The following is a 27,361-nucleotide window of genomic DNA, read 5'->3' as shown; positions in this document are numbered from 1 at the left end:
ACTGCACCATAAACTCTTTGAATTTAGCGTGCGTCTCATGCAACTTAGGTTCTAATAATGTAAGTCACATATCCGGTGTGTAAGCCATGTGCTTTTCCTCTTGGTTTGCAGCATTTGCATGTATAGTAGTTGCTCTCTATTGACTTGAGCCACAGATGCTCTGCCTATCAATAACATTGGGGGCGTGGGGACACATTGTCTCCCATGATGTACTCTCGGTGTATCCACTTAGGGACAAATCATCCAAACAGTCATCTGCCTCACTAGTCCGTTGGTCCCTGCGGTAGATCTTCGCTGACCCATTTCAGTGGGTCAGCTTTTGTTAATGAGCCAATGGTACAAACACAAACACAACAGTTAAGACAGAGCTTCTATTGGCAATTATAGCTTTCCAATAGCTCCACTTAAAAGATGTCGCTCACTTTTTACTCGCTGCTTTTTGGGGAGCTTTAAGTCACACTGAAATGAAAAATGGCTTTTTCACCTTTTTAGCTCATTCAAACTATCATACCATACACCAATTTGACACTTTCTGCCAAAACAATTACCACTTTCTTGTATTTTTATATCAAATCTCATTATATTTACTACCTGGAAAATTGAAAATCGTTAGTGGTGACTTCATTATGTACCAGGAGGCATAAATAAAAATTCCAGTAAAAGCATTACAGATTTTTGAACAATCCGGCCCCTGCACCCTTCCCATCAAAGTCTTTCTCTCCCTAACTGATATCCCATTGGTTTACACTTTTGATTGATCCCTCTTCACATTATGTCCCGCCCCCCTGTTTCAAAGGGAAATATACAGTATTATACATTAAGGAAGCAAGATGCTCTCAAAATGCGGTTTCATTGTGACTTTAAACGTGGTGAAAAATGCTTTGCTTTCAAGTGATGTCCTAGCTGCCATCCTCAGTTATTTTTAGTGGCCATTATGCAACCCAAGCCAAATTCTTAGGCATTTGGTTAAATTTGATTCCAGACACGTGAAGGTAACCCGTAAAACAATGAACATCCGCAAAACCATAGCCATGCTGTTGGTTCAATATAATTCACTCAATTTATTTGGCAATGCTTGGCATTTAAAGCTTTTTGGCAATGAATGAGCTACACCAGGTTGACACTGATCCAATAAGTTATAGATTCAATTTTCCACATAGTATTATAAGGTCCCATGACACTGACTCATTGTCGTTGGCAAGAGAAAACTGAAGAGACTAACGATCAACAGTTTGGCAGAGTTTTCCCCTCCTATCTATTTTTCAAAGAAGGCAATTAGGCCTAACATCACAGCCATTTAACTAAGTCTACACTCCAAATTGATTCAGACTCTGGTGTTGGACCTTGCAGACATGGTGCATTTAGTTATGCAAATGCTTATCTCTGTGCGTGATTGGTTAATTAACCTGTAATGCAGATAGTCCAGGCCATGCACAGTGGCCGTTTGATGGCTAAATTGTGGGTCAATTGGGTTTTTAACATTTTCAAAGCAGACTTAGTGGCATGCCTTTGTTCCTCCAAGTCTTGTGTGGCTTTTTCAGTTTAATGACTCGTTCTACGGGTCCCATAAGGTTAATGTGTTTAAACTCACTGTAATTGAGCTTTCGACCTATCTTTCAGACTGTTTTTTTTTATTCATCATATTATGCCGTGTTTTCACTCCTTGATAGTTATCTACCACTCCCACTCCCTCCCTCCATGCCCTGCCCCCTCTCCCCCCTTCTATCCTGAGTTATGAGCATCCCCATGGGAAGTCATTTATAATGCCATTGGACTGACAATAATGCGTTTGCACACCATTTCACTCTGCCCTCTGTGACTGGGCAGGCTTTTTATGGCCTGAATTTCCGTTTCCCCAGAAACACATTTCCCTACTATCCTCAACGAAAACACAAAAGCATTTAGCCAAAAGCACTCAGAAGTGGAAGTCCTCCAGTGAGTAGCTTTCATCACGAGGAAGTCGTCCCATTCAAATCAAAGTTTGTTTGTGTTTTGGGCCTCACTGACTTCACTCTCTGGAAAGTGAGAGAAAGAGATAGAGAAACAGAAAAAGAAAGTGGGAACGAGAGAGAGATCGAGAGAGAGAGAGAGAGAGAGAGAGAGAGATGAGGCCATTGTCTGAATTTCTTTTCGTTGTTCACTGAACAATTTTCAGATTTTGCTGTCATGTAGGTATCGTTCCACATGAGATACAGACATGACTCTTGACAGCCCACATGGATTTTTTTCAGATCTTGCCACCAGCACACTGACTTCTCTTGACAGCATGAGGATCACCTGTCATTGAAATTACATACTATATGTAGCTAATATGATATAGTTATGTTAATGTACCAGACTGGCCGCATTCATTCCACGTCATTAGGTGTAGACAGGTAATGTATGCTAATGAGGCATTTGATTTTTCTGAAGACTTTGAGAGATGGAGACCTTGGCGTTGCATGTAATTAAATCTGTCTATTTCTGTTACGTTTTAGGTGATTCTGATCTTGACTAAGCTGTATGACTTCAACCTGGGGGCCGTTACTGAAAGCTCCCTGTGGAGGTAAGGGGTGAAATGATTTTTTTTTTCTTTGTTTTTTTGTTATTTTGCCCTCTCCATCTAGATAGAAAAGTTAAGTTATGCCACCATTGTACGAATTGTGTAAAAATGCAAAAGCAGAGCCCTAAATACAGTAGGAAAATAATATATTCATAGGAAATGCAGTATACAGTAACTATGATTTATAGCATTCTCCCTCGCTTGAATGTGAACAACAAAGTTAGACTGGAAACAAATATGAAATATGTTTTAATAAAGAAATCTGAAATAGCTCACAGTGAAGCACCCTCCTCTCTGTTTCCTATGCTCCCAAACATAAAAGAAGTTTTAGATTGGAAGAATAATTTGGACAAGGCAACAACTGGTTCCTGTCCATCATCTGCAAGGATAATTTTTAAAAGGTTATATTTTTAGAAAATAATCCAGAAGATGTATCTAAGGTATTCTTTATTTGGGTCTCAGGTTCTTTCCTGACCTAGAAACTTCCTGACACAGTTTTTGATTGATTGTCATCCCTAACCTTTTGTTTCAGAAGCAATTGACATGCAATTGCTACTGTATAGCTGTAGTAATACCATTCACTATGTATTGAGAGGTGAGTTACAGTGCGCTATCAGATCATAAATAAGAATGGAATTCATTAAGGATTATGCCATGGAGCCCAATCTAGCTTCTGATACGCCTTTTTTTTCTCACCTTTCCCAGAGCCTGCACAAAACTCATTTCATTTTGAAATACACCTGAAAAAGAGACCATCAGCTCGCCAAGCATAGAGCTTCAAATTAATATCTGTTTCACTAGAGGCGCTGCTAAGATTTACACCCGACTTGACACGTTTTGAAATCCCATATTGTGTACAGGAGGTCTTCCATCATCAAGGTGTCTGCTTAACAATGGCACCACAAGTAAATTAGAGTGTACCTCAGGGGGTGCATGAAGGCTCTTAGTATGGATATTAGAAAAGGGGAGATTTGAATATTATGAAAAGAAATGGGAGCAAATGATTTCTGTGATAACACAATAAATGATTTATGACTACAGCCCCAGGCCCCTGTTGGTGGCAAAATGCAATGTGAAGATCAATGGGTGACTTACAGAAGCTATCTAACAAGCATCAAGCTCCCTTGTGTTTTGAGATGACTGCCTTTTTTCAGCTGAATTAACTTCACGCCGTAAATAACTTCATTTGAGGGGCTTTCTTCCATAGCCACAATCAAAGAGAGATACGTCGACTGAAAGAAATACTTAAGCACAAATACAAATGTGTTTAGGGGTAAGCCTTTGAAAACAATGTCAACAGCAAATGGAATGATTCAGCTTAATGCACAGGCAATGATAGCAGACTCTGGGTATCTATCCAATTATGCAGTGAAATTACATTTGGAGGCACTCAGGTAGAACTGAGAGAGTGGATTGGCTGTTTGCGGGGAGGAGAAATATAAGCATGAAGAATGGCGAGGCAGACACATCTACCCTTGTCGTGGGATGCATGGACTGCTAGGGGACAGAGAGTGCTTAGAAGAACAAGTGTCTTTACATGTTCTTCATTTGTTTCTTCCTTCTGGGTAATTCAGTATGCTCTGGCAGACCTAAATGTCCCATTTTATTCAAACAAAGGCTATTTAGTTAATGAGGGCCAGGAATTGGGCCTCATTTGTTTTCCTCTCTTTGTTTCTTTTTTTTTTTCTTGGAGAATATAACATTATTCACCTTAAGCATGTCGCCATTGTAAATGTCACCTTTTTACTGCAAGCTTGTTGCACCACAGCAAGAGCGTGCTTCACATTTGCCCCCTTGAAAAGGAAGGTAAAAAAAAAGGAAGTTTGAAAAGGAAACAGAATACTAGGGGATGCAAGGAAATCTCTGTAAATCAGTCTGTTGACAATAATAGGCACGAAATTACACTCTAGCACTAATTTAACACATGCATGAAAGATTTCACCGCTGCACTGGAAGAGAGGATGTGCTCATATTCCTTCCTGACTGTATTTAGTGTGTAAACGTCTATTAGAGTGGATAGAGAGTAATCCTGATATAAGATTACAGAGTTCAAGTTCAAGTCTGTTTATTTGTCATATACACATCCTACACAGGGGAAACGGCGCAATGAAATGCTTGTATGCGGGATCCTCTCAGTGTAAAAAGAATAGTAACATATACTCACAAAGATAAATATAGAATTAAAATGAAATAAGAATCTATATTAAAAATAGAAAAACATGTTACAATAGAATAGAAAAACACAAGTTAAGAGGAAAATGTGTTCATCACTCAGAATGCTGGTATATTAAAATTTGTCTCAGGTCTTGGATGGATAACCAAACCAAAATGTCCATAATTTGCTCTTCAAACATGTAAAATATTTTTGTCGCGGGTTCCAGATCTGTGGATTATGGAAGCACCTATTCCAAACTCAATGACAAAGTGGGTTCAAGGACGGTTTTAAGTTACCTCTACGTCTGCCCAACCAACAAACGGAAGGTCAGCGATTTCTCTCTTTCTTTATTCCTCTGTCTCATCTTTTATAAGCTTAGTCCTGACGTCAAATTGCTGATTTTCAAATTGCTGTGAAATGACAGCACATATCTCCACTCTGCTCTCTCTACCTCTCTCTCTCTGTCTCTCCCTCTAATACTGTATCTCTCCTCTGGCCCTCTGTACTTTAGATAATGATGCTTAGCGACCCAGAGATAGAGAGCGCTGTTCTCATCAGTTCAGATGAAGGGGCAAGCTTTGAGAAGCATCCCATTAACTTCTATATCCAGAGCCTGCTCTTCCACCCTGCACAGGAGAACTGGATACTGGCTTACAGTCATGACAGCAAGGTAGCAGGAGATTTTCAGTGAATCCGGAGTGAATCTTTTACTTAGAAATGATGAAATATGTAACCTGCTCTGTTTTGCATTTTTTTTTAATTCATTCCGCTCTGGATGTGATCATAAGCTCGGTGTTCATTCACAATATCTCTCCCCTGAGACCTTTGAATGTTCCCCTGATGGTCGGTGCTGTTTTATGTTGCAGTTGTACAGTTCAATGGACTTTGGGAGAAAATGGCAGCTCGTTCATGACGATGTGATGCCAGGGCGATTCTACTGGTATGATTATGTGGATTCTATCCCTGAATGTGTTTTCTGCGTCTGCAGTGATTGATTGTAATTTGCATAATTATAGCATTCATGACCTTATGCTGTCAAAAGGATCCAGTGATCTCTTGTCAAAAACAGATCTTCCCAAGACAATCAACCATAAAAGTGCTGCTCTGATTATATTCATGTCACGTAGGCCTGAATGAATATTGTGCTCCTTTTTCTATAGCGCAAATATGACATGCTGTTTTTGTTGTCGCTGTCATTTGGTAATCTCAGCTGCTTGGGCACAAGGCAGTGAATATTGATGTGAGCCCGTTTATCCCTGTTTGCCATGGTATGTGTCAAGCCCAAGTGCGTTTTGAGCTGAGAAAGAAAGGACATTGTTTGGAGGACATCCTCTCCACATGCATGAACAGCGAGACATTTGATAAACAAGAGCAGCACGGCTGGTATTGCGGCAGCCCAAACACAATATAGTTGCCCTTGAAAACCAATTCTTTATATGCAATATTTTAAATATTTAAAAGAAAAATGGTATTGAAAACATGTACAATTTCATAACAATGTCAGTAGATAGATAGTAGATCTTTTTAGGAATTGCTGATCTCATTTGTTTTGTAAATCCACACCCCTCTCCTTGTCTTGTCCTTTGTTTATGCTTTTACAAATTGAGATTAATTGCCACTGGTGGCACAAATTCTATGTCCAATACATTGACTGATTCACAAGAGATTACAACTTATTGTTATGGCCTTCACAGAGCAGGGAAGCCCATCCTCACACTCTCTCAACTGCCTCTCCCTCTATTCCTCTTTCTTTTTCACCTTTGCTCTTCCCACCCCTCCTCCCTCTCATCTTTCTCCTCCTCTCCATCCTCTCCTCCTCCTCCTCCTGCTCTTTCAAGGGCGGTAATGGGCCTGGACAGAGAATCGGACGTGGTCCACATCGAGACGCGCATTGCAAAAGGCCGTGAGTTCTGTACTCCAGTTCGCCGCAGTAGCAAGACCCACAGGACCCCTTGCCTCTCATTTAGAGCGAGGTCACTGGGAAGATGAGACCTGTTCTGCTGTTCAGATTGGTCCCAGAAGTCTTGTAAAGCAGAATAGGTGTCTCCTGACAAAAAGGGAGAGTTATAGTGGGTTGATCGATGTTTCTTCTCCTTAATCTATCCCCCGCGTCCCATAGAAGAACCTCAACTCTCCTCCAAAACAGAAGACTATATTCTGTCAAAGCAATTATAGGGTTTTCCTACCTAGATTCCTCTTGTGGTGAGAAAAAGCTATATCTGAATTAGCATGCAAACAAATTTGGTCTCAGATGAAAACATTCTTTACTACGGCTTTATTGTCTCTCATGGTGGTATATGAGAGCTTCTATTTGTAAACTAATTTGAATTGTAAAGGAGTGTTCTGTTCATTAGTGCTCCAACATTTCATTTTTTATTATTTATTACCCGACCTTAAAGTGATTTCAGACCTGTGAGCTTAAAGTCCCAGTGAAACAGCATTTTGAGAGCATCTTGCCTCCTTAATTTGATGTATCTCCTGTTGAAATAGGATGTTGGGGCGGGACAAAAGGCGGGGAGGGATTGTTCAAAAGTGTAAACCAATGGGATATCAGTTGGGGAGAGAAAGGGAATTTTATTTGACAGGAGGAGCAGAGGGGCGGGATTGTTCAAAAATCTCTGATGGTTTTATTGGAGTTTTTATTTATGCCTACTGGTACAGCATGAGGTCACTACTAAAGATATACTGTTTTCCGGGAAGTAAAAGTAATGGGATTTTTATATAAAAATGCAAGAAAATGCAAAAAAAAAAAAAGGGGTGTAACCTAATATTCATTTTCATTTCCTTGTGACTTTAAGGTATACAGTATATTGCATATTGAGTGACTCCAATGCATACAAAGTACTGTTTTAAAGCAAAGTGATTGTAATTTACTGCTGATTGATTTCTCGTTGCCCTTTTCCAGGCGCCCAGTATGTAAAGTGCCGAGCCCAGCGGTGTACAGAAGCCAACAGGCAGTACCTTTTCCCTGGACATGTCGACACCAACTCCCTGGTTGTGCAGGATGAATATGTTTTCACACAGGTTTGCCTACTCATAACTTTATGTTTTCCTTCAGCTTTGTGAGTCAATACTTTATCAAATTAGACCAGGTGTTTTCATCTTTCCCCACAAAGGCTGCTGTTTCTGTGAACTTTGATTTTCTGGTTTTCTCCCTTGTGCATCCAATTCATGCTTTTCCATCAAAACTTGCATAATGGCTTTTCCCAACACACCTGTTCCCCCCCGCTTGCCCACTGTGCGTTTTGATTATGGTTTGTCCTGCTCATGTCAAGGCACGCTTTGTATTTGAGCCTCGGCACAGACACACTCCATGCCTGAAAAATGTGAGGGTGCATGGCAGGGAAACTGTGAATAGACAGGTTGGTGTCCTTATTACCATTCACATCGACTTTGACTCCCATTAGACAGTGGCAGTCAGTATCATTATTAGAGATTTAATTTCAAGTGCCCTCTGCTGTCATTGATTTTCATCTACAACCGAGTAATTTTATGTCTGTATCAGTCAGCCTTGATACATTTGCTCAGTTCTGTTAGGCTTATAGTCCAAATAAGTTTGATGAAAAACAAAATCAAACCGTAATATTTTCTGGGGCGCAAGGTTTGTCGTGAGTCACACTGCACTCCTTCGATGTGAATAAATGTCCTTAAATTTTTGCTGTTCGTTTTTTAATTTATTTATCCATAGATTTAATCTTTTGATATGATATGATGTTGCAGCAGCAATACTTTAGCGGTGACCCAGTTTTACTTTCAACACACTTAATCCACAGACTTGATTGGAATGGTTTGCGATGTAAGAATGAAAATGCATGAAAAAAATATCACAGTGTGATTTAAAAAATGGTGATTCAATAAAATGTCCAAATTGAATTTAGCGGAGATGAGATTGACCGTGGGCAGAGGCAGGCATGAGGAAGATGTTGGTGAAAATAACTGGACACAGCTGGTGTGTCTGCAAGGAGCTGTGGTGGCATAGATGACTTTCTTGTGACTTTCATTGCTCGGGGCAGTTGGATTTAACTTGACAAAGAGTAATGAGGTTATCGATTGGGCTACAACGAAATAAGCAGTCTTCAACACCTCCAAAGTCTCTTGGGAGAGAAGGAACAGCCAAGTGCAACATCCTCAAAAATGTGGCCTGGGAAAATGCAGCTCATTGATTTTCGATAGATTATTCCATTAGAGCCCTAATGTAGTGTGTTGGGGGACAAACACCATCCTTCTAGTTGATTAGAAAATAAGCAATCAAGTAGTGTCGCTATGCCTGTAAGTGGATGGGAAAGTGGTAGTGCATTAAGATCTTCAAGACGCACTGAAGATAAAGCCAACACAATTTTCAGTGCCTCTTAGCTTTAGGCTAATGGAGATAATGAGCATAATTTTTGTTTTGCTTGTGATTTTGCTCTGCTTTCTACACTGTGGAGTGCGTTTTATTAGTCAGTCATGTGCTGTGAACTAATACACTCCTCCTCAAGGAGATGCTTTAGCTTAATTTCCTCTTTTACAACAGGATTACATTTTGGACGATGGCAATTCCTTTCACACATGTCCGGCAAAAGCCTTGCATCCCTTTTTTTGTTTGTTTTGTTTTGTTTTAAGCATAGTTGACAGTCTATGTAGTCCTTTGTGTGTAGAAATCATTTCATGCACATGGGACCAATCAACATAAAAATGTAAAATATTATATTCTACCTAACCAAAATGGGGAAAATCAAGCTGCTTTTCTGTATTTCTGTATGAACAGTAGGTTTTCAATTCCCTGTTTGATAAAGCCTCTCTGACTTCATTGGAAAGGTGACCAAGTCGGGACGAGCCAGCTACTTTGTGTCCTACATGAGAGAATCATTCAAGCGGATGAAATTACCTAAATACTGTCTACCCAAGGTAAGCACCAAAGGAATTAAATGACCCTCAGATAATAACAGGTTGACGTATCTCAAAGCAACATGAAGCTCGTTTTTGTTCAGAACGGTTTTGAGTTTTGTTTTTTTTTTCTTTGTGGCAAACCGGTGTTCTTTTATGCAGAAATGTCACCATTTATTAAACACCGCATCAGCAGTAGATGGCCTCTCTTTTAAGTCTCTTTTTCTGTCTCTTTTGTGTTTGCTTACTTCTGCTTTCTTCTCTCTCTCTCTCTCTCTTTCTCTCTCTCTCTCTTTGTGTCCGTCGCTGTCTCTCACTCACACATTCTTACAGGACATGCATATTATCAGCACGGATGAGAAGCAGGTATTTGCGGCGGTTCAGGAGTGGAACCAGAACAACACTTACAGCCTGTACATCTCAGACTCCCCTGGGGTCTACTTTACCCTCTCGCTGGAGAATCTGAGAACTGGCAGAGGACCCGCAGGCAACCTGCTGGTCGACTTCTATAAGGTGCACAGTCAGTCCTGCCAAAATGAGCTTCTCCTTTCACTGTGCACTTAACTACTCTTTTAGTGCAAAATTATTACACACAGTAAAGCACAAAGCACTCGCCATTATCTGCAATTATAATCATTACAGTCATTCTGCCCTGGAAAGTTTCTTAGACATTAAAACACTTTTTTAAATACACAGTAAAATATATTGGGTTAAAAATAACACAACAAATAACCCAATAGTAAGGCACCTAATAACCTAATGCCTAGTGATTTAACCCAATGCATTGTGTTTATAAATTACCCAATAGTTGGGTACCTAATCTGAGAAACCCAGAAGCTCTCACGACACAAAGCGAGAGCATCGCACGAACATCTGGGGGCAACGGATAGAAATCCTGTACAGGAATTAGAACAAGGCTGCGGGGCAGTCCCGATAATTCCGCTGTTGTTGCAGTGAATAGTCACTGACAAGAAGACCACAAACACAGTCAAAATGGACCGAGGAGTGAGGAGGATTTTAACAAGTTTATCGCTGTTGTGGAACGCAAACATGGCATGCCGTGGCGTGGTTCAAACCGCTCCAGAAACTTTGTTTGCGAGCTTTAGTATCTGGACAAGACGTTCTGGCTTGTTTGCCCACAGGATTAGGATTAGGATTAGAAAAGTCGAATATATCAGGTGTGGGCGACGTTGAGCTCCGCACTGAAGAGGGATACAGGTGCATGGAGGACACTATTATAAGTCATTAGCCCCCTACGTTTCTATTTACAAGCTGCACACCAACCACACTGAAAGGGCGCTGAGGCTTAAAATCATCGCCCCCTCAACCATGATTGGCGGTTTTCTATGTCAACGCCCCCTCTGCACAGAATCTGGATACGTTGCTCCAAGACCCTTGATATAATATCAAGGGTCTGAGAGCGAGATTACTAATAACCTAATGCCTAACGTTGCTTGACGCTAACGTCATTTAACCGTTGACATTAAGTTAGCCACAAAGTAACATTTAATACAGATACCGTGTTACAGCTAATGTTACTGTGACATTACTGTCTCAACCAAGAGACTAACATTTCTAACATTAGCTGCAATTTCTAGACTAATTAATTTTACAGCTATTCATTATAAAACAGTTTATGTCTAAATAAAACAATATAACTACATACCAAATGTTGCTGAAGATTTGGAGTAACGACTTTTAGCAGCTTTTTCTTGGACGTTCTAATTGGCGCTCATGCTTGGAATAATTACCCAAACAAAAAAACCCAACAGCACTAGTCTCGCTGAGCCAGACGTGACTACGCTACTTCCCGCGAGACTACAACAGCACTAACCCAACAAAATAACCCAACAGCACTAACCCAGTGGTTGGGTTTTGTAAATAACTCAATGTTTTTTTACCGAGCATACATTTGTAGCTGTCATGGTATACAAAGCCTAAAATGATCATGGCTTATGCTATTATGTCTCTGCTTTGATTTGCTGTTGTTTCTCCTTCGTAGGTTGAGGGGATAAACGGCATGTATCTAGCCAACAAACTAGTGGATCATCAAGTGAAGACTTTTATCACGTACAACAAGGGGCAGACATGGGCCCTGCTGCCGGCTCCTCCCACTGATAGAGCTGGAAATAACCTTCACTGCATTCTGGTGAGCTGGAGCCTTTGGGCCGGAATGAATGTTCTTATTCATGGGAAATGAAGCTTTTGACATATGTCATTCATCAAATGTTTCAAACCTCATCGGCTGTGCTTTGGATATTCTTTGATTTAGAGCCATATTTGCACAAGGCCGGGTGCCAGCTTCAGCACCAGTTTGCCTTTTTAGTTTACTAAACGACCAAGAAAATGCTTGGCTAGAATATTCTTATTTTAAGCTCTATGCCTTTAGTGTACGGAACGGAGTGTCGTCACGTTTAGCTTCAAGGGTTCAGACTTTCCATTAACCCCAGTGATTTCAATTTACTACCTGTAGTCACTGTCAGCATCGGACTAATGAATGTTAGATTACACTGAATTGCAGTAAGTGGCACATGTTGTTATGCGGCAGACATGTTTGATATTCACCTACGCTAATCCAGTCAGCATGTTCTTTAGAGACTGTTTGCACAAAGCAATACAAAAATAATTTGCGTTGCTCAGTTAATAGTAGGTTACAAGATTTTTTTCACTGTCATACAAATGTCCATTATGCTCTTGCCCGCTTCCTGCCCCCCTCCAACCTTAGCCGTTTGAAAAGCCTTATTGATGTTTTCAAAGTGCTTGAGTCTGAGAGATGAGTCAAAATGATTTGAATCAATTATGCCAGATTTATCAGTGCATCTTGGGGAATTTTAATTACATGCCTTGTTTGCTTTAGAATGAAACAATTCAAATGCCCTCCTTGTCCTCTCAGCCATTTTCATTTTGCTGGCAGAGGAGATGAGGGGGAAAAAAAGCATCTTTGTTTTATAAACGGTCTGTGAAAATGTTGGCACTTTTCTTTCAAAAGGGAGAATAGTTTGAAGGCAAAGCCAATTATAATTGCATCTGTTAAGATCTGTCTGATTCGTATTGTCTCAACTTGTGCTTGATTGGACTCCATTTTGTTGACAGCCATTTTGTTCACTGCATCTGCATTTGGAGATGTCAGAGAACCCCTACACATCTGGACGCATCTCCAGCAAAGACTCTGTACCTGGGATCATTGTGGCTACAGGTACAATCATCAAAAGGCCATGAAGTTGTAGATCAAATTTATCAGATGTCATTGATCAGACTTAAACAGTTAACTGAGGTAAAGTGTGAATACATTTTGCATCACCAGAACTATCCTTGGTTTCCCAGGTTAAGTGTATTATAGCAGTGCAACCACCAAAATACACAAAACTAATCACACTGTGCTCTCTTTCTGTCATAGTAATTTGAAATGTAGCTGGAAATTTGACCCCTAAATCTCATATCTTGGGTTAGATGATTTGGCTGCAGTCAGCGACAAAGTTGTCCTCCGGTGGAGAAAGAGGACACGCACACATTCACAAAATAGCTATAAGAATTTTATCAGATGATGCTTGTGCACAGGTGTGTTACAGCTTCCCAGTTAGCGGAGTCTTTACTATGTAAATATATATGAAATTATTCATGTTTTTGTGCTCAGGGAATATCGGAACAGAGCTGTCCTCCACCAACCTTGGAATGTTTATAACATCTGATGCAGGGAATAGCTGGAGACAGGTGAGACCCATCTGGGCCGACATAATACGCTTGGCTTTGTTTGCGTTGAACAGATGATGTGCATTCATATTGAAAGTGTACTATCATTAGCAGAGCAAATATGTTTGATGTTTTTAAAATGTTTATCAATGCAGATTTTTGAGGAGGAGCACAACATTTGGTTCCTTGACAATGGAGGTGCTTTGCTGGCAGTCTTACATGCAACGGCTCCGATTCGACACTTATGGTAGGTGTAGCTACTGTCAAGCAATAGTTGATTTCATAATTAGGTGCGCAAAACATAGCAGTGAATCTGTAGTGGCAAATTACCTGCAGACAATCCATTTCTCTGTGGTTTTATTTTTTTGGGGGTGATGCAGCATGCGATTACACGCATTTTGAAATGCAGATGGGATAAGTTTGCATGATTACTGTATCGGCACAATGGCTTCAAACCTGTCTGAATCATTTCCAACAGAAAAGTGTCTGTTACTGCTTTGTACTCTTGGTGGGTATGATGGTTTGAGTGCTTTTATGTAAATGAGGAGCAGAGCAGGGTGGAAATATGAGACTCTGAAGGCCCAAGTCCTCATATTGTTGGAGCTTTGTAACACTATCTACTTTGATGTCCCCACACACTACAGCCCTGTCAAAAGTGATTAAGCTCTACGAAAGATGATTTGAAATCTCTCGAATGTATTACGATATGAGTCATAGCTGTTTTTTTTTTTTGGTTTTGTCGCCTTTAAACATTTACCTGGACCTGAGGAGCATTTATTATATTGTTGAATGTGTTGTCTAGATAATTGTTCCCATTAAAAAGAGTCTGAGGTACTTCATTTTTCAACCATGGCATTAGCTAATGTTTTGTTTCTGTCTGCTGAGCATTATCATGTGAAATATTGGGTATTTTGTTGATAATACTTCAAATGACATGAAATGTTTTATTGTGTTTCTTTGTATTTTGCTTTTCATTGCTTAGCTGGTGAATGTTTATTTAAGTTTATACCTGCAGAATATATATTTAGCTACTACATTATGAAAATATAACAAACTATAAACCTTTTTTAACAGTCAAATAAACAAACAAACAGGGATGGATGGATGGATAGATAGATAGATAGATAGATAGATAGATAGATAGATAGATAGATAGATAGATAGATAGATAGATAGATAGATAGATAGATAGATATGCATTTTCATACCTCAGGCACTGACTGCTTGTTTTTTGATGCCGTATAGGATCAGTCTAGACGAAGGGAAGAAATGGGACCGCCACAGTTTCTCCTTGGCACCTCTGTATGTGGATGGAGTTTTAATGGAGCCAGAGACAGAAAATCACATTATCACGTAAGTAGAGAGAGAAAACATAGTCTGGGAGGAATAAAACAAATATCAAGCTTGAGAAATGAGGTGTACTGTTAGAATAAACAAAGAAAGGTTCACTTGGTTTTGCTTTGTGTTTGGTCCCCAGTGAATAAAACCAGTTCAAACTTCTCATCAGAGGCAATGTTATCTTGTTTGTCAACATCGATATCAGACTTAAGATCACAGGTCTTGTTGTTACACTATCATGTCAGACAAATGACTATATCCCCTGGTAGTTTCTCATGAATCTTGCATTTTTTCTAATCTTCTCTCAGTTTCTTTGGACACTTCAGCCATCGGTCAGAGTGGCAGCTGATCAAGATAGACTACAAGGGCATCTTTAATAGGAGATGCATGGATGGAGATTACCAGACATGGCACCTACACAACAAGGTAGCAGACGTATTGAACGCTATTGATTTATTGTCAACATCAAGGGATGCATGTTTGGCTACTGTCACTGTAAACACAGTACACTCGCATATGCATAAGCAGGAATCTTTTTCTTTCTTTCTTCCTTTGTTTCCTTCCCTCTTTCTTTCTGTCTCTCCGTTGTTCTTTCCCCCTCCCATCGATCTCCTAACAAACTAGGGCATTATGGTTTGTTTTTGATAGGAAGAGCCATGTGTGATGGGTGAGAAACAGATCTATATGAAGCGCAGGCCAGGCAACCGTTGCATGCTGGCCCAGGATTACTCCAGGATCTATTCCTCAGAGCCATGCCCCTGCAGAGCCTATGATTTTGAATGGTAATGACTCCTTCTGTCAGCTTTCACACCAGGGAATTTCTCACACGTGTATCCTCAGCGATCCTTCATTTCTTTCATTACATGTTTACCAGATAGCCCATCTCCTTTGAACATCTAATTCAATTGTGTTAAATTACAGTTGTTTGCAGACGTTTGTAATCAAAAATAGAAGTATCAGTTTGCTCAACTTCATATGCCTTAATACTCTTATCTTACATTCCCATATTTACTGGATAGCCAATATGCATGCATTCATTGAATTGAATTATAGTTTGCAAATTGTAGATGTGAGTTAGGAACTTTTCATAGTGCCACTGTAATTAGCATAATGTCAAATGACTTATTAGAATTCAATTAATAATTAATGAATTGCTAAATGAATTTTAAATGTCTTTTATCCATCTGTCTGAAATTCTGTTTGATCCTGCTTGTCTGACAATCATGTCTCTCGTTATGGCCTTAAAATATGTCATGAAGCTCTAGCTGTGATGTATTTGCCTGACTACAAAAGCTTGTTGCCGAGATTATTTGAGTAGTAGTGTTTATCATTTTATGAACTGTCGTGTTTTGGCAGTGATTATGGGTACGAGCGCCAGGCGGATGGGAAGTGCTCCCCTGCTTTTTGGTTTAATCCAAATGGTGCCGCTAAAAGCTGCAGCACCAGCCAAAGCTTCCTTAACAGCACAGGGTAAGTGGCCCCCAATGCTCCATCCATCACAAAACAATATTGTTCATTTCCTGCTTGTTTGCTGTGTAGCCTAGGACACATGCAGTAAATAGTAGTTTACTCCCTCATCGTTCAAAAAAAGCTTCTGATTAGAGCAGCAGGGCTTACACTGACTCGTTGTGGTTGGAAGGTATCGGAAGGTTTTGTCCAACAACTGCAAGGAGGGAGGGAGGAACGTGTACTCACCCAGGAGGCAGGCCTGTCGTCCCAGACCGCCCCGAGGCCTCCGCTTGTCCACCGGTCAAGGAGAGCTCATCGCTAACGTTGGAAGCAATGTAACTTTCCTGGTCTATCTGGATGATGTGAGTCATATCACCTAAAGACCTGGCTTCATTGTTATTATTGGAAGCAGCAGCAGTAGCTTCATGGTGGCATTTAAAGTCCCCATGAAATGAACTCACATTACTTTTGCTTCCTAGAAAACAGAGTATCACTAGTAGGCATAAATCTAAATTTCTAACCAATAAAACCATCAGATTTTTGAGCAATCCCACACCCCTCCCATCAAATAAAATTGCCTTTCTCTTCCTGACTAGACTTTTGAATGATTTCTCACTGCATCATATCCCACCCCAACATCCTGTTTCAAATGCCATTTCATGAGCTCTTTTATTGTTTGTTTTGGAGGATCTTATCAGATGACAAGATGTCCCCAGAATATGAACTGCTCCTTTCTAGTTTTGGACAGGTGCACTTTCTCACCGACTGTCTGCCTGTCTAGCTCTACATTTTACTTTTCCCATCTTTTCTCCGTCGAGCGTCTTTCTCCTTCTCCTCCTGTTCTCCTGTGAAGTATTTGTGACACAACTTACACAAGTAGGACATCTCATCCCAAGCCCGTTAGTGGACCGCACTTCCTTGTATTTGGTCTCAAAGCAGTATCTTGACTTAAGCCATCTTGACATATGCCATGTCTTACCTTTTGTCCACAGGGAGACTCGCTGAGGACCAATATCCAGCTAGACTTCGGGGACGGCATCAAGATCACATACTCTAATCTGAGCAGGACAGATGATGGAATCAAACACATCTACAGAACTACTGGGATTTACCGAGTGACAGCTTATGCCGAAAACAACCAGGGATCTGACAGCAGCTCACTGTTTTTACACATCACTAGTATGTGAATAAGAAATATCATTACTCATTCCTGCTACAGTGCATATAGCATGAAACCCTTCTCTCTTATGGACAGTTGTGTCCCGGCTCTGTGGAATTCGATTTCATTCATGTCACTATTAGCCTTTTATCACTATCATGCATTACTTACATTTTAGCTTCAAAAAACACAAAACCGTACAACTGGGGCGAAATGTAGAGCAGCTGAAATCACAAAACTATTTAATATTTGCTAAATATGTCTGTCTGTGTGTGTGTGTGCTTGCATGTGTGCATGCAAATATTTGTCTGAACACGTGTGCGTGTGTGTGTGTGTGTGTGTGCATGCATGCGTGAATGTGTGTGTGCTGGTGTATGGTGATGCTGCCTCAGGTCCGGTGGAGCGTGTATATCTCTCAGCTCCTATTGTAGCCATCAGGGGGAAGGAGGCTAATCTCACTGCAGTGGTTTGGCCGAGCCTCTCCAGAACGCTGACCTTCTTCTGGTGGTTTGAAAACAGCTCCGAGGTGAGATGCTTCCTCCTCCTCCTCCTCCTTCTTCTCCTTTTTCTCATGCTATTGTTCAACACAGACTTTTTTTGTCATGTTTACTGCAGTTATTATCCCCCTTTTGTCTTGATGTCCTTGTGTTGTTTACAATCTAAAAATGTTTCACGCAAATCATGTAAAATGCTGCGGCTCCACGTGACTGCCCCGTGTTTTGGTGGAGGATCCACCTTGGATGGCTGGTCATATTTATTTATCACGTTGATTGTGTTCACCGCAGAACCCATTATTGTACAGTATGTCAAGGGCCGTATGTAGTACGGCTGAGAGAATGCGGATTCTTCTGTGCAATTCTCTGTATTTTTCCTTTTGAAAATCCAGCCCATTATAACCTTGGAGGGAAGCATCTCGTACACGTTTCTGGGAGAGGGAGTAAACAAGGTCACGGTCCAAGTTGCTTCTGGGAGCACCGTGATGCAGGATTCAAAAGTTATAACTGTTAAAGGTGAGTGGGGGAGGCGGTCTTCAAAACATTAATTGGTACAATGTATGTTACATTAATATGCAATATGCTATTTGAGGAAGATGCCTCTCGGTCCAGGTTGCAAGCGCTGCCACTTTGATGTCGTTTTATCTAATGAATAAAATGACACGATCTAGAGGTGCAATTAACTTCAAGTGTTCTGCTATCAAATGGAAAAAGACATAAAGCTACACATCAGATTAATCAAAAGCGAAAATAGTAAAAGCATTCATATTCTAAGAGCCATCATGTCATCTTTTCCTAGAGTTCTTCAGGTCGCTGTTGTTATCGTTCTCACCGGCTCTTGACGAGCACAACCCTGACATCCCAGAGTGGAGGGAGGACGTGGGGCGCGTGGTGCGGACAGCTCTGTCACAGGTACAGGACGTCCCTCTTGCTCTGGGACGTCTCCTGGAGCCACCGCGGGCCAGCAGGGGCTCTCTAGGCCATTACTTTTTCATACCATGCAGTATGGCATGGCTGTCTGCCTACAGTGGTGATTCAGCATTCATGAAGTTTCATGGTCAATGTGAAAAATGTGTTCTTTGTTTTTTATTTGCCTATGAAGACAGGATAGGACAGAATAACTGGACATGGTATTATATGATTTGAACCTGATGTCAAATGTATGTAATGTCATTTATGTATGAAATCTACCTCTGGATAGCCTAAAGTTTAACCTCCGTATTAGACTTACACAGTCTGTTGTACCTGTTAGACTTACACAGTCTGTTGTACCTGTTAGACTTACACAGTCTGTTGTTCCTGACCTGTTGTTGCAGGTGTCTGGGTTTCCTGAAGACCAGCTGCTGGTGTCGCTGTATCCTGGGCTTCCAACTGTAGCAGAACTCTTCATCTTGCCTGACATACAAACTCCGTCTGAACACAGGAGGAGGAGTGAGGAGGCACTAGAGAGGGTAAGAACCACAGAAGCTCAGTCATGGTATTTAACCTTAAACTGATGTTGAACTTTGGTTGTAAGTTGGGTTTGGGTACTACACAGCCTTGGGTTGTGTAGTTTCCTGGCCACGATATAACCCCAAAATTGGTGATTATCTGTTATCTGTTGCTCCGGGGCTCTGGTAGAGGAGATTGGAGAATTGCAGCGTTTTTTTCAACATTCACTGTCATTATATGGCATTAACAGGTCTGAAAATCACACGTCTAGCACATAAACGAATGTGAGCAAAGCAGATTCTGACACTATATAGAAAAACTAGTCATTCTGCAGATTTTTTTTACGTGAATCGCTTTCTTTATGTTTATAAAACCTAAAGTGTGTTGGTTTAGTAACACGTCCAGGAACTAACACACCCCAAGGTATTACCAAAGTTCAACATCACTTTAACTTTTAGATATTATTGTTTACTGTGGCATAATGTATCATGTTTTTTGTCAAATACCTTAAACAGATATCAGATATTTTCGTCACTGCCCTGAACCAAGGCTTGATCCAGTTTGAGTTGAAAGCTGATATTCGCATTATTGTGTACATCACACAGCAAACTTTGGGTAAGTTTTTGCAATCTTAACCAGTTACTTTTGCTCAGTTGGAACGATATAGCTGTTACATTTAAAAGCCTTGAGCAGATAACTATAAAAAAGCTAACTATAAAAAAGCATTCTAACAGACCTAAAGTGTAATTTATTCCAGTTTAGCTCCACAAATCCTTGATGCATTTGTTCTGCTTTATCTTTGCCTTTGTTGATGTGCATAAGATAAGACAGGTGTCTTCCTTGGGATGATTTGACAGTCTTTTCTACCCATACACTGAAATGATAAAACATGAGATAGTCAACAGAATTCCCTGGTGGCGATTTAATCATACTGTATATCGCAAAATTTGAATATCTTTCCCAGTGCTTCAATTTTGTACCGCACAAGCTTAGGCTGTTGGCTGACAGTAGTTCTCTTTGAAATTAGCCGATCGATGAGATGATTGACAAAGAAGGTGTTTGGTATGCGCTGAGGAAAATCGGCAGGGTCAGTGGGATATTAGCATATCGCAAAAACGTGTCGATCAACCCGGCATGGCTTTACCCTTTTCATCCACCGACTGATCTGTCTTCATTTGTGTCTGCATACAAAGGTCTGGGGTGCCTTTAAAAGGATCCGGAAAGGTCATAGACTTCATAGGCTTCTTACTAAAGAAGAGAAAGATGGGTGGCGAGGGGCAATACTTTGAATATTGCACCTCAGCATTTACAAAGCCATGACTAAGCATAAACTACCAGGATGTAGAGAGACCAGGGAGAGACAGCAGGACCTCCTAAAGGTTTCTTTTAATGCCTTGAGGGAATGACAGACAGGGAGCAGCTCTTCAAACTATACCATGATACAGAGTAATGAAATTCATCTCTCACAGTAGCTTTGTTCAAATATGAAAAATCGCCTTGGAAAGTAAGGAAGAGATTCAACACATTTGTTTTAGTGATCCTATATATATTGTTGAAATGTGAAACTTATTTGATGCGTCTTGTCTCTCTGTGTTTCTCCAGCACCGCTTGTGGATTCAAACTCCATCCACAGCGGGTCGGCCATGCTGATGCTGCTCACTGTGGTGTTTGTGGGTTTAGCGGCATTCTTCATCTACAAGTTCAAAAGGTATTTCACTCAAGTCAAGGATGTTGTGTTGTTATCAATTTCATTCAGTTTCACAAAATGAAAACTCTTAAATTGTAGCATCTGTGTACAGGACTCAAATCCTTTACTTAAAGGAATAGTTCACCCAAAAATGAAAATTCTGTCATCATCTACTCACCCTCATGCCAAATGAAACACAGGTGAAATGTGTTAGTCCATATAACACACAGGGAGGTTGCCAGCACAACTTGGTAGCAGCCTTCTCCAAAACAACTGAAGCCAGTGGGGACCTGTTCTTTAGAGTTCCAAAACAAAAACAGCCAAACAATCACACTGTGAATAGAAAGACCTATACACCATTATTTGTTGCAAATCAATCAGCTGTAGTTAAGATTTGCACAAAATTATGGTGTAAATATACTGTAGGTCTTTTTGGAACTCTGAAGAACTGGTCCCCACTGACTTCAGTTGTTTTGGAGAAGGCTGCTATGGCGTTGTGCTGGCAACCTCCCTGTGTGTTATATGGACAAACTTCACCTGTGTTTCAACTGGCATGAGGGGGAGTAGATGATAGAATTTTCATTTTTGGGTGAACTGTTCCTTTAAGTAAAAGTAGCAATACCATAATGGACAAATACTCCAGTAAAAAGTCTGCATTCAAAATTTTACTTAAGTAAAAGTATATTAGCATTAGCAGTAAGTATCATGGACAGTAGCAGTAAGTAATGTGTTGAAAATTCTCATTACATGGATGCTCAGCAGTCTCCTTGCCATTAGGAAAATCCCTTGGATCCATGTCCAGACTGAGGACAGCCATGAGAAGGAGCCGGAGGTGATCAGTACAGTGGGTCAGAATGACAACATGTCCAAGGTGAAGCTCAGCGAGTTTCCCTCTCAGAAAGAACTGATGGAGAAAGACCTGGAGGCCAGGAGCAGAGGTCAGTTGGCTTCACATTCACTATTTACCACAGCCTAGAATCATTAAGTAGGTATAGTTCTTCAGTGCAGCTATTTTAGGATCTATACATTTTACAACTCAAAGCCTGTGTGACAGCTGAGATGCAATCTTTAATGCCAAGAGTAAATTAAATACAGATGGTTCATATCTGGACTCTATCTGGGATTTGAGGCGCATGTTACTGCAAGATGTAAATGATAATTGTCACGGTGTCAGAGACTGATACTGAGGGCAGACATGCTCATTAATGTTTTACTGCCCTAAAAACAGCATCAGTGAGGATCCGCTTTGAACATTTTTTTAACTGTACTTGTTGTAGTGGCAGTAATTTAATTAGATGAGCCGTGCACTGCAATTACATTGTTTCAGTCTTATTTAAACAGTGTAAACGTTTCTACGAGAGAGGCTACTGTAGAAAAGTCCACCACACAACAGAAATCCCACAATCTCTTTGTTATCAATGCAATTTGCAGTATTTTTGCAATTGCTGAAGCATGTGCTGCTGCAGCAGCTGCACAGTAACCAGATGAAGTAACTGTTCAGATACGAGACACTTAGAGATCACTTAAAGATGACAAGTAAACTTTTTGATTGCCATGGTTGACATCCTTTGTGATGTCTTTTAAATGAAAACTTTTTGGGCCCTGCAGGCAGCGGGTTGTGTTTGACAAAAGTAGCATTGCAGTGCTCCTGACACAGACATGTGGGCTGCAGGCCTTTTTTCTGGTCACTCAGCACTTTGGCTATTCTTCATTTCTCAGCTGTTTCTACCTTTCCAAGACCTTGCTGATCTGAAACAAATTAACTCCTTTTTGGTTGCCATCGAAAGTGTTTATTCACTAAGGGCAGAGTAGCATGGGACCTTTGATTTGGGCTTGCTAGATTAAATGAATTTACAACCTGCTGCTAAAAGATTTCATGATTACTCTGAGGCTTGGTGTGAGTCTCATGCAGTCTGTTTCTGGCTTGGATACAAATGCTCTCACAGAGCTGAATCTACTGCATCCAGCATCAGTCCATTCAGACAGTTTTACAGATATATATAAGATCTAGGAATACAGTAAGATAAATCAAAACATGTAAAAGTAATCTGCTTCAGAATGAACTCACCAGTGTGAGACTAGCCATGATCCATCTATCCATTTTGAGAGTATTTCCTTCATGTGGAGACTTGTTTGGTTTATTTGTGGAGTTGCCCGATTTGTCCACAATACATTGGCAGGAGAGGAGAAAACACCCACTCTGAAGACTTTCTCTTCCTACAGTGTTGCACTTTTAAAAATTAGAATGAGATTAGTATTGAAATTAGATGATATGAACAGCATGTGTCTGAAAAACATTTTGTGAATTACAGCATTTTTCATTGACTAAAAGGGGGATGAGAAAGATGCCCCCAGCCGTTTTCATGTCTTTTGTGTAAATGTTTTAACAAGCTGTAACAATGCTAAATGTCTTTTTAAGTTCTAAGAACCATATTTGTCATAAATTTAATCTAATTTCATCAATAGTTGTCACAGTAATACCTTAGTCATTAGACTGTATAACAAGAGATTGTGAAATAATGCACCAGACGTTCTTTGAAGATTTTAATCTTAAATATGCACCATTTAAAATCCATTTCTCCAAATCTCAAACAAGTATATTTCACATATATATCATATTTTCTTTTTTTTTATTTTCTCAAAATCATCTAAACTGAATACAGGATGCTTATCGTTTTTTATTGCCATCTCACAAGTTACACAGGTTAATATGAAAGTTGTCATCTTTGAAAACAGATCACTGAATTTAAAGTACTGACACAATTCACAGATGAAACTGTCACCTCTGAATAAGCCGGTGTCTGCACAGTCTTAATGAGCCCACTTGTGACAGCGCTCACATCTTATCCACTCTCCACTGTTAACTCAACCCTGCTCCTGTCGGGCCTGCTCCCTCAACAAGAGGGCGGCTTTTTAACCACAATACATGGATCATGAATTTGTAATTATATGTAAAACAATGTTAAACATCAGCCTATACAAACCATTTAATCTCGTAGTGGGAAGATTAGAGAAAGCCGGATGGAATTTTGAGTTGTTTGAGCAGTAATTGCTTTTCCCAAAAAAATCATGGTCATGTAAATAATTATCAGCATTTCCAACACATATTTGTTTGTAAATGAGGCGATTCCCTCTCAGAAATGTTCACATCAAATACTTAACCATCATGTCCTCAAAACAAAAATATAAAGTGTGGGCGTCTTCGCCTATGGAGCATTTGTGTGCAAGTTGTGTATGTGATTTCAAAGTCGTTAACTGTCCCTGTATTTAGCCTATTTTATTATTTGTTTGCATATTTACAGGAGGAATTGGAAGAAATGTGGAAAGAGTTATTACAAGGGAATTTCCAAACTGTACTAATGTCTAAGACGTGCGCTGTGTTACAGAGTAAGTACAGATTGTGGTGTTTCAATTGTGCTGATATTGTTTGCTTTGTTGCCATTGTTTCTTTTTACGCTGATAGCTGCTATTGTTCAAAGTCATGTTTTTAACACATATGGATAGACTAAATATGTATTTTACAATACTTTATGAAAATCAATTTACAAAGCCACACTATTTGAGCTGTAAATATATTGAATATATTGAAATCAGAAAATCTGACCCCTGTGGATGCTTATCAGAAAGTCTAATGGAAAATGTAGTTGGTGATGCTATATTAGATAGCATGGTGCTTTCAACTTGACTGTTTCTCAGATGCTGTTACACACTGAATAAATGTGATGGGCATGGATTTCTAAACTAAGAAGTGGAGATATTGAAAACATGTACATAGAACAAGATGGAATGTAAATCTATACAGTAGCCTACTTCTTACTTTATTGTAAAGTCAACCCACTGAAAAGGCAGAAAATGTTTAAATGACCTTCTGTTTCACAATACAGTCTGTAATATGTCCACCTTTTTTACAGTAGCATGCCCTAATTAATAAATGAAAAAATACATAAGACAATGTTAGGGTAAGAGAGCAAATATCATAATGATTTTAAAGTTTACTTGACACGTTACACAAATTATTCAATACCTTGTCTAATAGTCTAGTTGTGCAATTGCCAAAAGTTGTGCATGATCTATGATATTGTTCATTTTATGTTAATGATATGAAAACCACTTTGTTTCGAATCATATTTCTTACTGTGAACAAATTACCATTTTCAAATTGTTCAAAATAAATGTATTTTTATATGGAATTATGTTTTTTTTTTCTATCACGCATATGCCCACTGTATGTGTTATATTTGTAATATAATTTTCTGTTTTCCTCATAGAAAAGAACTAAAGAGTGCCAGCATGGCACGCTGTTGTTGGCAGCAGTAGAGAAACACCAAATGGATGTCAGTGTATGGGAAATGTCTGTGTTGCCCTCTCACATAAACTTGAAAACACACGGGGTCATGAAGCTGTTTTCACACACACAGTCTGACGTGAAACACAGCTACCTTGTATCAGGCTAGACACACCACTTCCTTATGATCCTGGAGAGACTCTGAACTGACCTTTAATAGGCAGAGTGAGAAAACACCCATCTGACACTGCAACTGCCTTACTACTGACTGGGCTTCAGTTTGCCTCTTTCACTCAAGTTGCCAATTACAGATGATTTGCATTTAATGAATTTGATTATTAAGAGTGTGCAAATGTACAATTACTGAGCCTTTAGCAGAATGATGAGAAACAGATTATTTTGGCAAGCAAAACTACCAAGTGAGAGTGCAGTATTTGCTCTTTCTCTGTCCTCAGACTCAGAAAAAAACTGTACAATATAGTGGTAAAGAGACAGGAAGGTCGGAGGAGACGAACTGTGTGGATGATTGGCTGAAATAACTCCTCAGGCACAAAGCTGCAGCAACAAGGCCCTTGTTTCTCTGTTTTACATTTTCCTTGCCACTTCAACACTTTGATATCACACACCAATCTTCATCACTCCAAAAGCCATCAACTCCCTGAGAGTCTGACTCTCTCTGCTATTCTCAGTCTGAATTAACACTAGGGCCTTCCTCTAACTGCCCTGGGATGCTCTGCGGTACACAATCAAATTGAACGGTGACAATCACTAATGGATGATTCGTTGCAGCCAGACACTATAATGCAGCACTCAATGAAAGGAAACATGCTCATCAATTTCACACTGCGGCTAACACAATATTGCTGTGGGCTATTGTTGTGGGACATTTTTCATTCAAGGTGCTACCCTGTCTGTGAAAATCCTCTTTGATTGTGTGTGTGTGTGTGTGTGTGTGTGAGTGTTGATTTCCTGGAGAGGGGATAATTAATTTGTTGCACAGTGGGAGAGCCAAGGAACTAGCCCATTAGAATCACTCCAGGCTACTTGGTGCTTTTAATTGTCCTCCCAATCGGCCCTATTGTATCATGCAAATGGATGCACTGAAACTTTGGGTATGCTGAACAACACTTGTTACAGACAAAGTAGGAAAAGCAACGGATTAGACAAACTGAGAGTGCCCTTGTCGATCAAATGTTCCATTTTTCTTCTTCTCATTTCATCTCGCTGACCAATTCGCTGTCAACTGTGATAAATCTAGATTCACGATTTTGTCCTTCATGAAGTCTGTTGATTAACTTGAATCAAAGGTCAAACAAAACTGAAATCCGCAGTCAATTGCATGGATTCTGACAGGTGGAAAACAGCAGAAATCAATTGTTTATGGTTTTAGAAGTGTGTGTGTGTTTAACAAGCCATACTGCATAATCTTTTGTGTTTCTGCTTTATTCTGCACCCGTTGTTAGCAAGATAAAACCAAAAACACAATAAACAACCCACAGAATAATCACGTCACTTGTATTGAATGAGTTGTCTAGCCTCTGGCAAACGTAAAATACAGCAGTTCACATTTCTAACATTTCATTTCTCCTATTAAAGACTTGCTGTAAGTATCTTAAGGGAGAAGAAAACATCATGCAAATATGTACACAATTCTATTCACAAATTGCTTAATTAAGCTTAACAAAATTTGTTGTATAAATAACAAGCACAGAATAAAAACAGATCTTCTGATACTGGTCTTGAGAGAGTGAGTTTGTCTGATGAGGAGTACGAGTTTATTTATGCTTCAGGCTCAATCTGAGGATTGGAGGGGAGAAGTATGGAGAAGCCTCTAGTCAATTTATCTTACTGACATATGATGCTGACAACACTTAAAAAGAAAAGTTTGATGAAGAAGAACTTCAGTACTTATCCCAAAGAGACAGCAGCTGACCAAAGCTCTGCGCGTAGGCTGAGCCTTGTTGACAGCAGATATGTCTTCTCTATCTCTGTGTCCCTTGCAGCGAAGGAGACGAACAGATCCGCAGCCTTTTGCCCGTTGAGTCCTTGGAGGTAAACCTAGAACAAACTCAAGGCTATGTCTTCTGCATTACTGTAAACTGAGAAAGTGCCAGTAAAGAGATGCTGGTATCATCACAGTAGATAAGCAGTCCAGAATGAGAGTAACACTAGTCTTGAGAATAAAACAATATGCACACATGTCCCTTTGGAGCCCATTTAGAGCGCATTTATGCCATGGTAGGTCCTTTAGGAAGGCACCATACT

At 40.0% G+C, this 27,361-nt stretch overlaps 1 protein-coding gene across 1 annotated transcript in view; it reads left to right on the top strand.

The window, feature by feature from the left end:
* sorcs3b (sortilin related VPS10 domain containing receptor 3b) overlaps positions 1-24,421 on the top strand; it is a 36,486-nt gene extending 12,065 nt beyond the window's left edge. The window contains exons 2-27 of the mRNA XM_071523380.1: positions 2,478-2,545; positions 4,924-5,023; positions 5,209-5,367; positions 5,564-5,637; positions 6,536-6,600; positions 7,603-7,721; positions 9,495-9,584; positions 9,897-10,076; positions 11,566-11,712; positions 12,657-12,759; positions 13,198-13,274; positions 13,409-13,500; positions 14,499-14,606; positions 14,900-15,017; positions 15,240-15,373; positions 15,948-16,061; positions 16,231-16,402; positions 17,033-17,219; positions 17,592-17,725; positions 18,086-18,209; positions 18,493-18,605; positions 19,010-19,144; positions 19,640-19,739; positions 20,727-20,832; positions 21,589-21,749; positions 24,114-24,421. Of these exons, the coding sequence (XP_071379481.1) occupies positions 2,478-2,545; positions 4,924-5,023; positions 5,209-5,367; positions 5,564-5,637; positions 6,536-6,600; positions 7,603-7,721; positions 9,495-9,584; positions 9,897-10,076; positions 11,566-11,712; positions 12,657-12,759; positions 13,198-13,274; positions 13,409-13,500; positions 14,499-14,606; positions 14,900-15,017; positions 15,240-15,373; positions 15,948-16,061; positions 16,231-16,402; positions 17,033-17,219; positions 17,592-17,725; positions 18,086-18,209; positions 18,493-18,605; positions 19,010-19,144; positions 19,640-19,739; positions 20,727-20,832; positions 21,589-21,749; positions 24,114-24,178 (3,045 nt within the window). The 3' untranslated portion in view covers positions 24,179-24,421. The remainder of the gene's footprint in view (positions 1-2,477; positions 2,546-4,923; positions 5,024-5,208; positions 5,368-5,563; positions 5,638-6,535; positions 6,601-7,602; positions 7,722-9,494; positions 9,585-9,896; positions 10,077-11,565; positions 11,713-12,656; positions 12,760-13,197; positions 13,275-13,408; positions 13,501-14,498; positions 14,607-14,899; positions 15,018-15,239; positions 15,374-15,947; positions 16,062-16,230; positions 16,403-17,032; positions 17,220-17,591; positions 17,726-18,085; positions 18,210-18,492; positions 18,606-19,009; positions 19,145-19,639; positions 19,740-20,726; positions 20,833-21,588; positions 21,750-24,113) is intronic.
* The last annotated feature ends 2,940 nt before the right edge of the window (positions 24,422-27,361 follow it).

Source organism: Centroberyx affinis, unplaced genomic scaffold, assembly GCF_046629955.1.
Source record: "Centroberyx affinis isolate AG114_WGS23_722 - 3 ecotype Tasmania unplaced genomic scaffold, CSIRO-AGI_Caff_v1 ptg001083l_1, whole genome shotgun sequence".
In the NCBI taxonomy this organism is placed as follows: domain Eukaryota; kingdom Metazoa; phylum Chordata; class Actinopteri; order Beryciformes; family Berycidae; genus Centroberyx; species Centroberyx affinis.
This window is presented reverse-complemented; position numbering and strand designations above follow the sequence as displayed.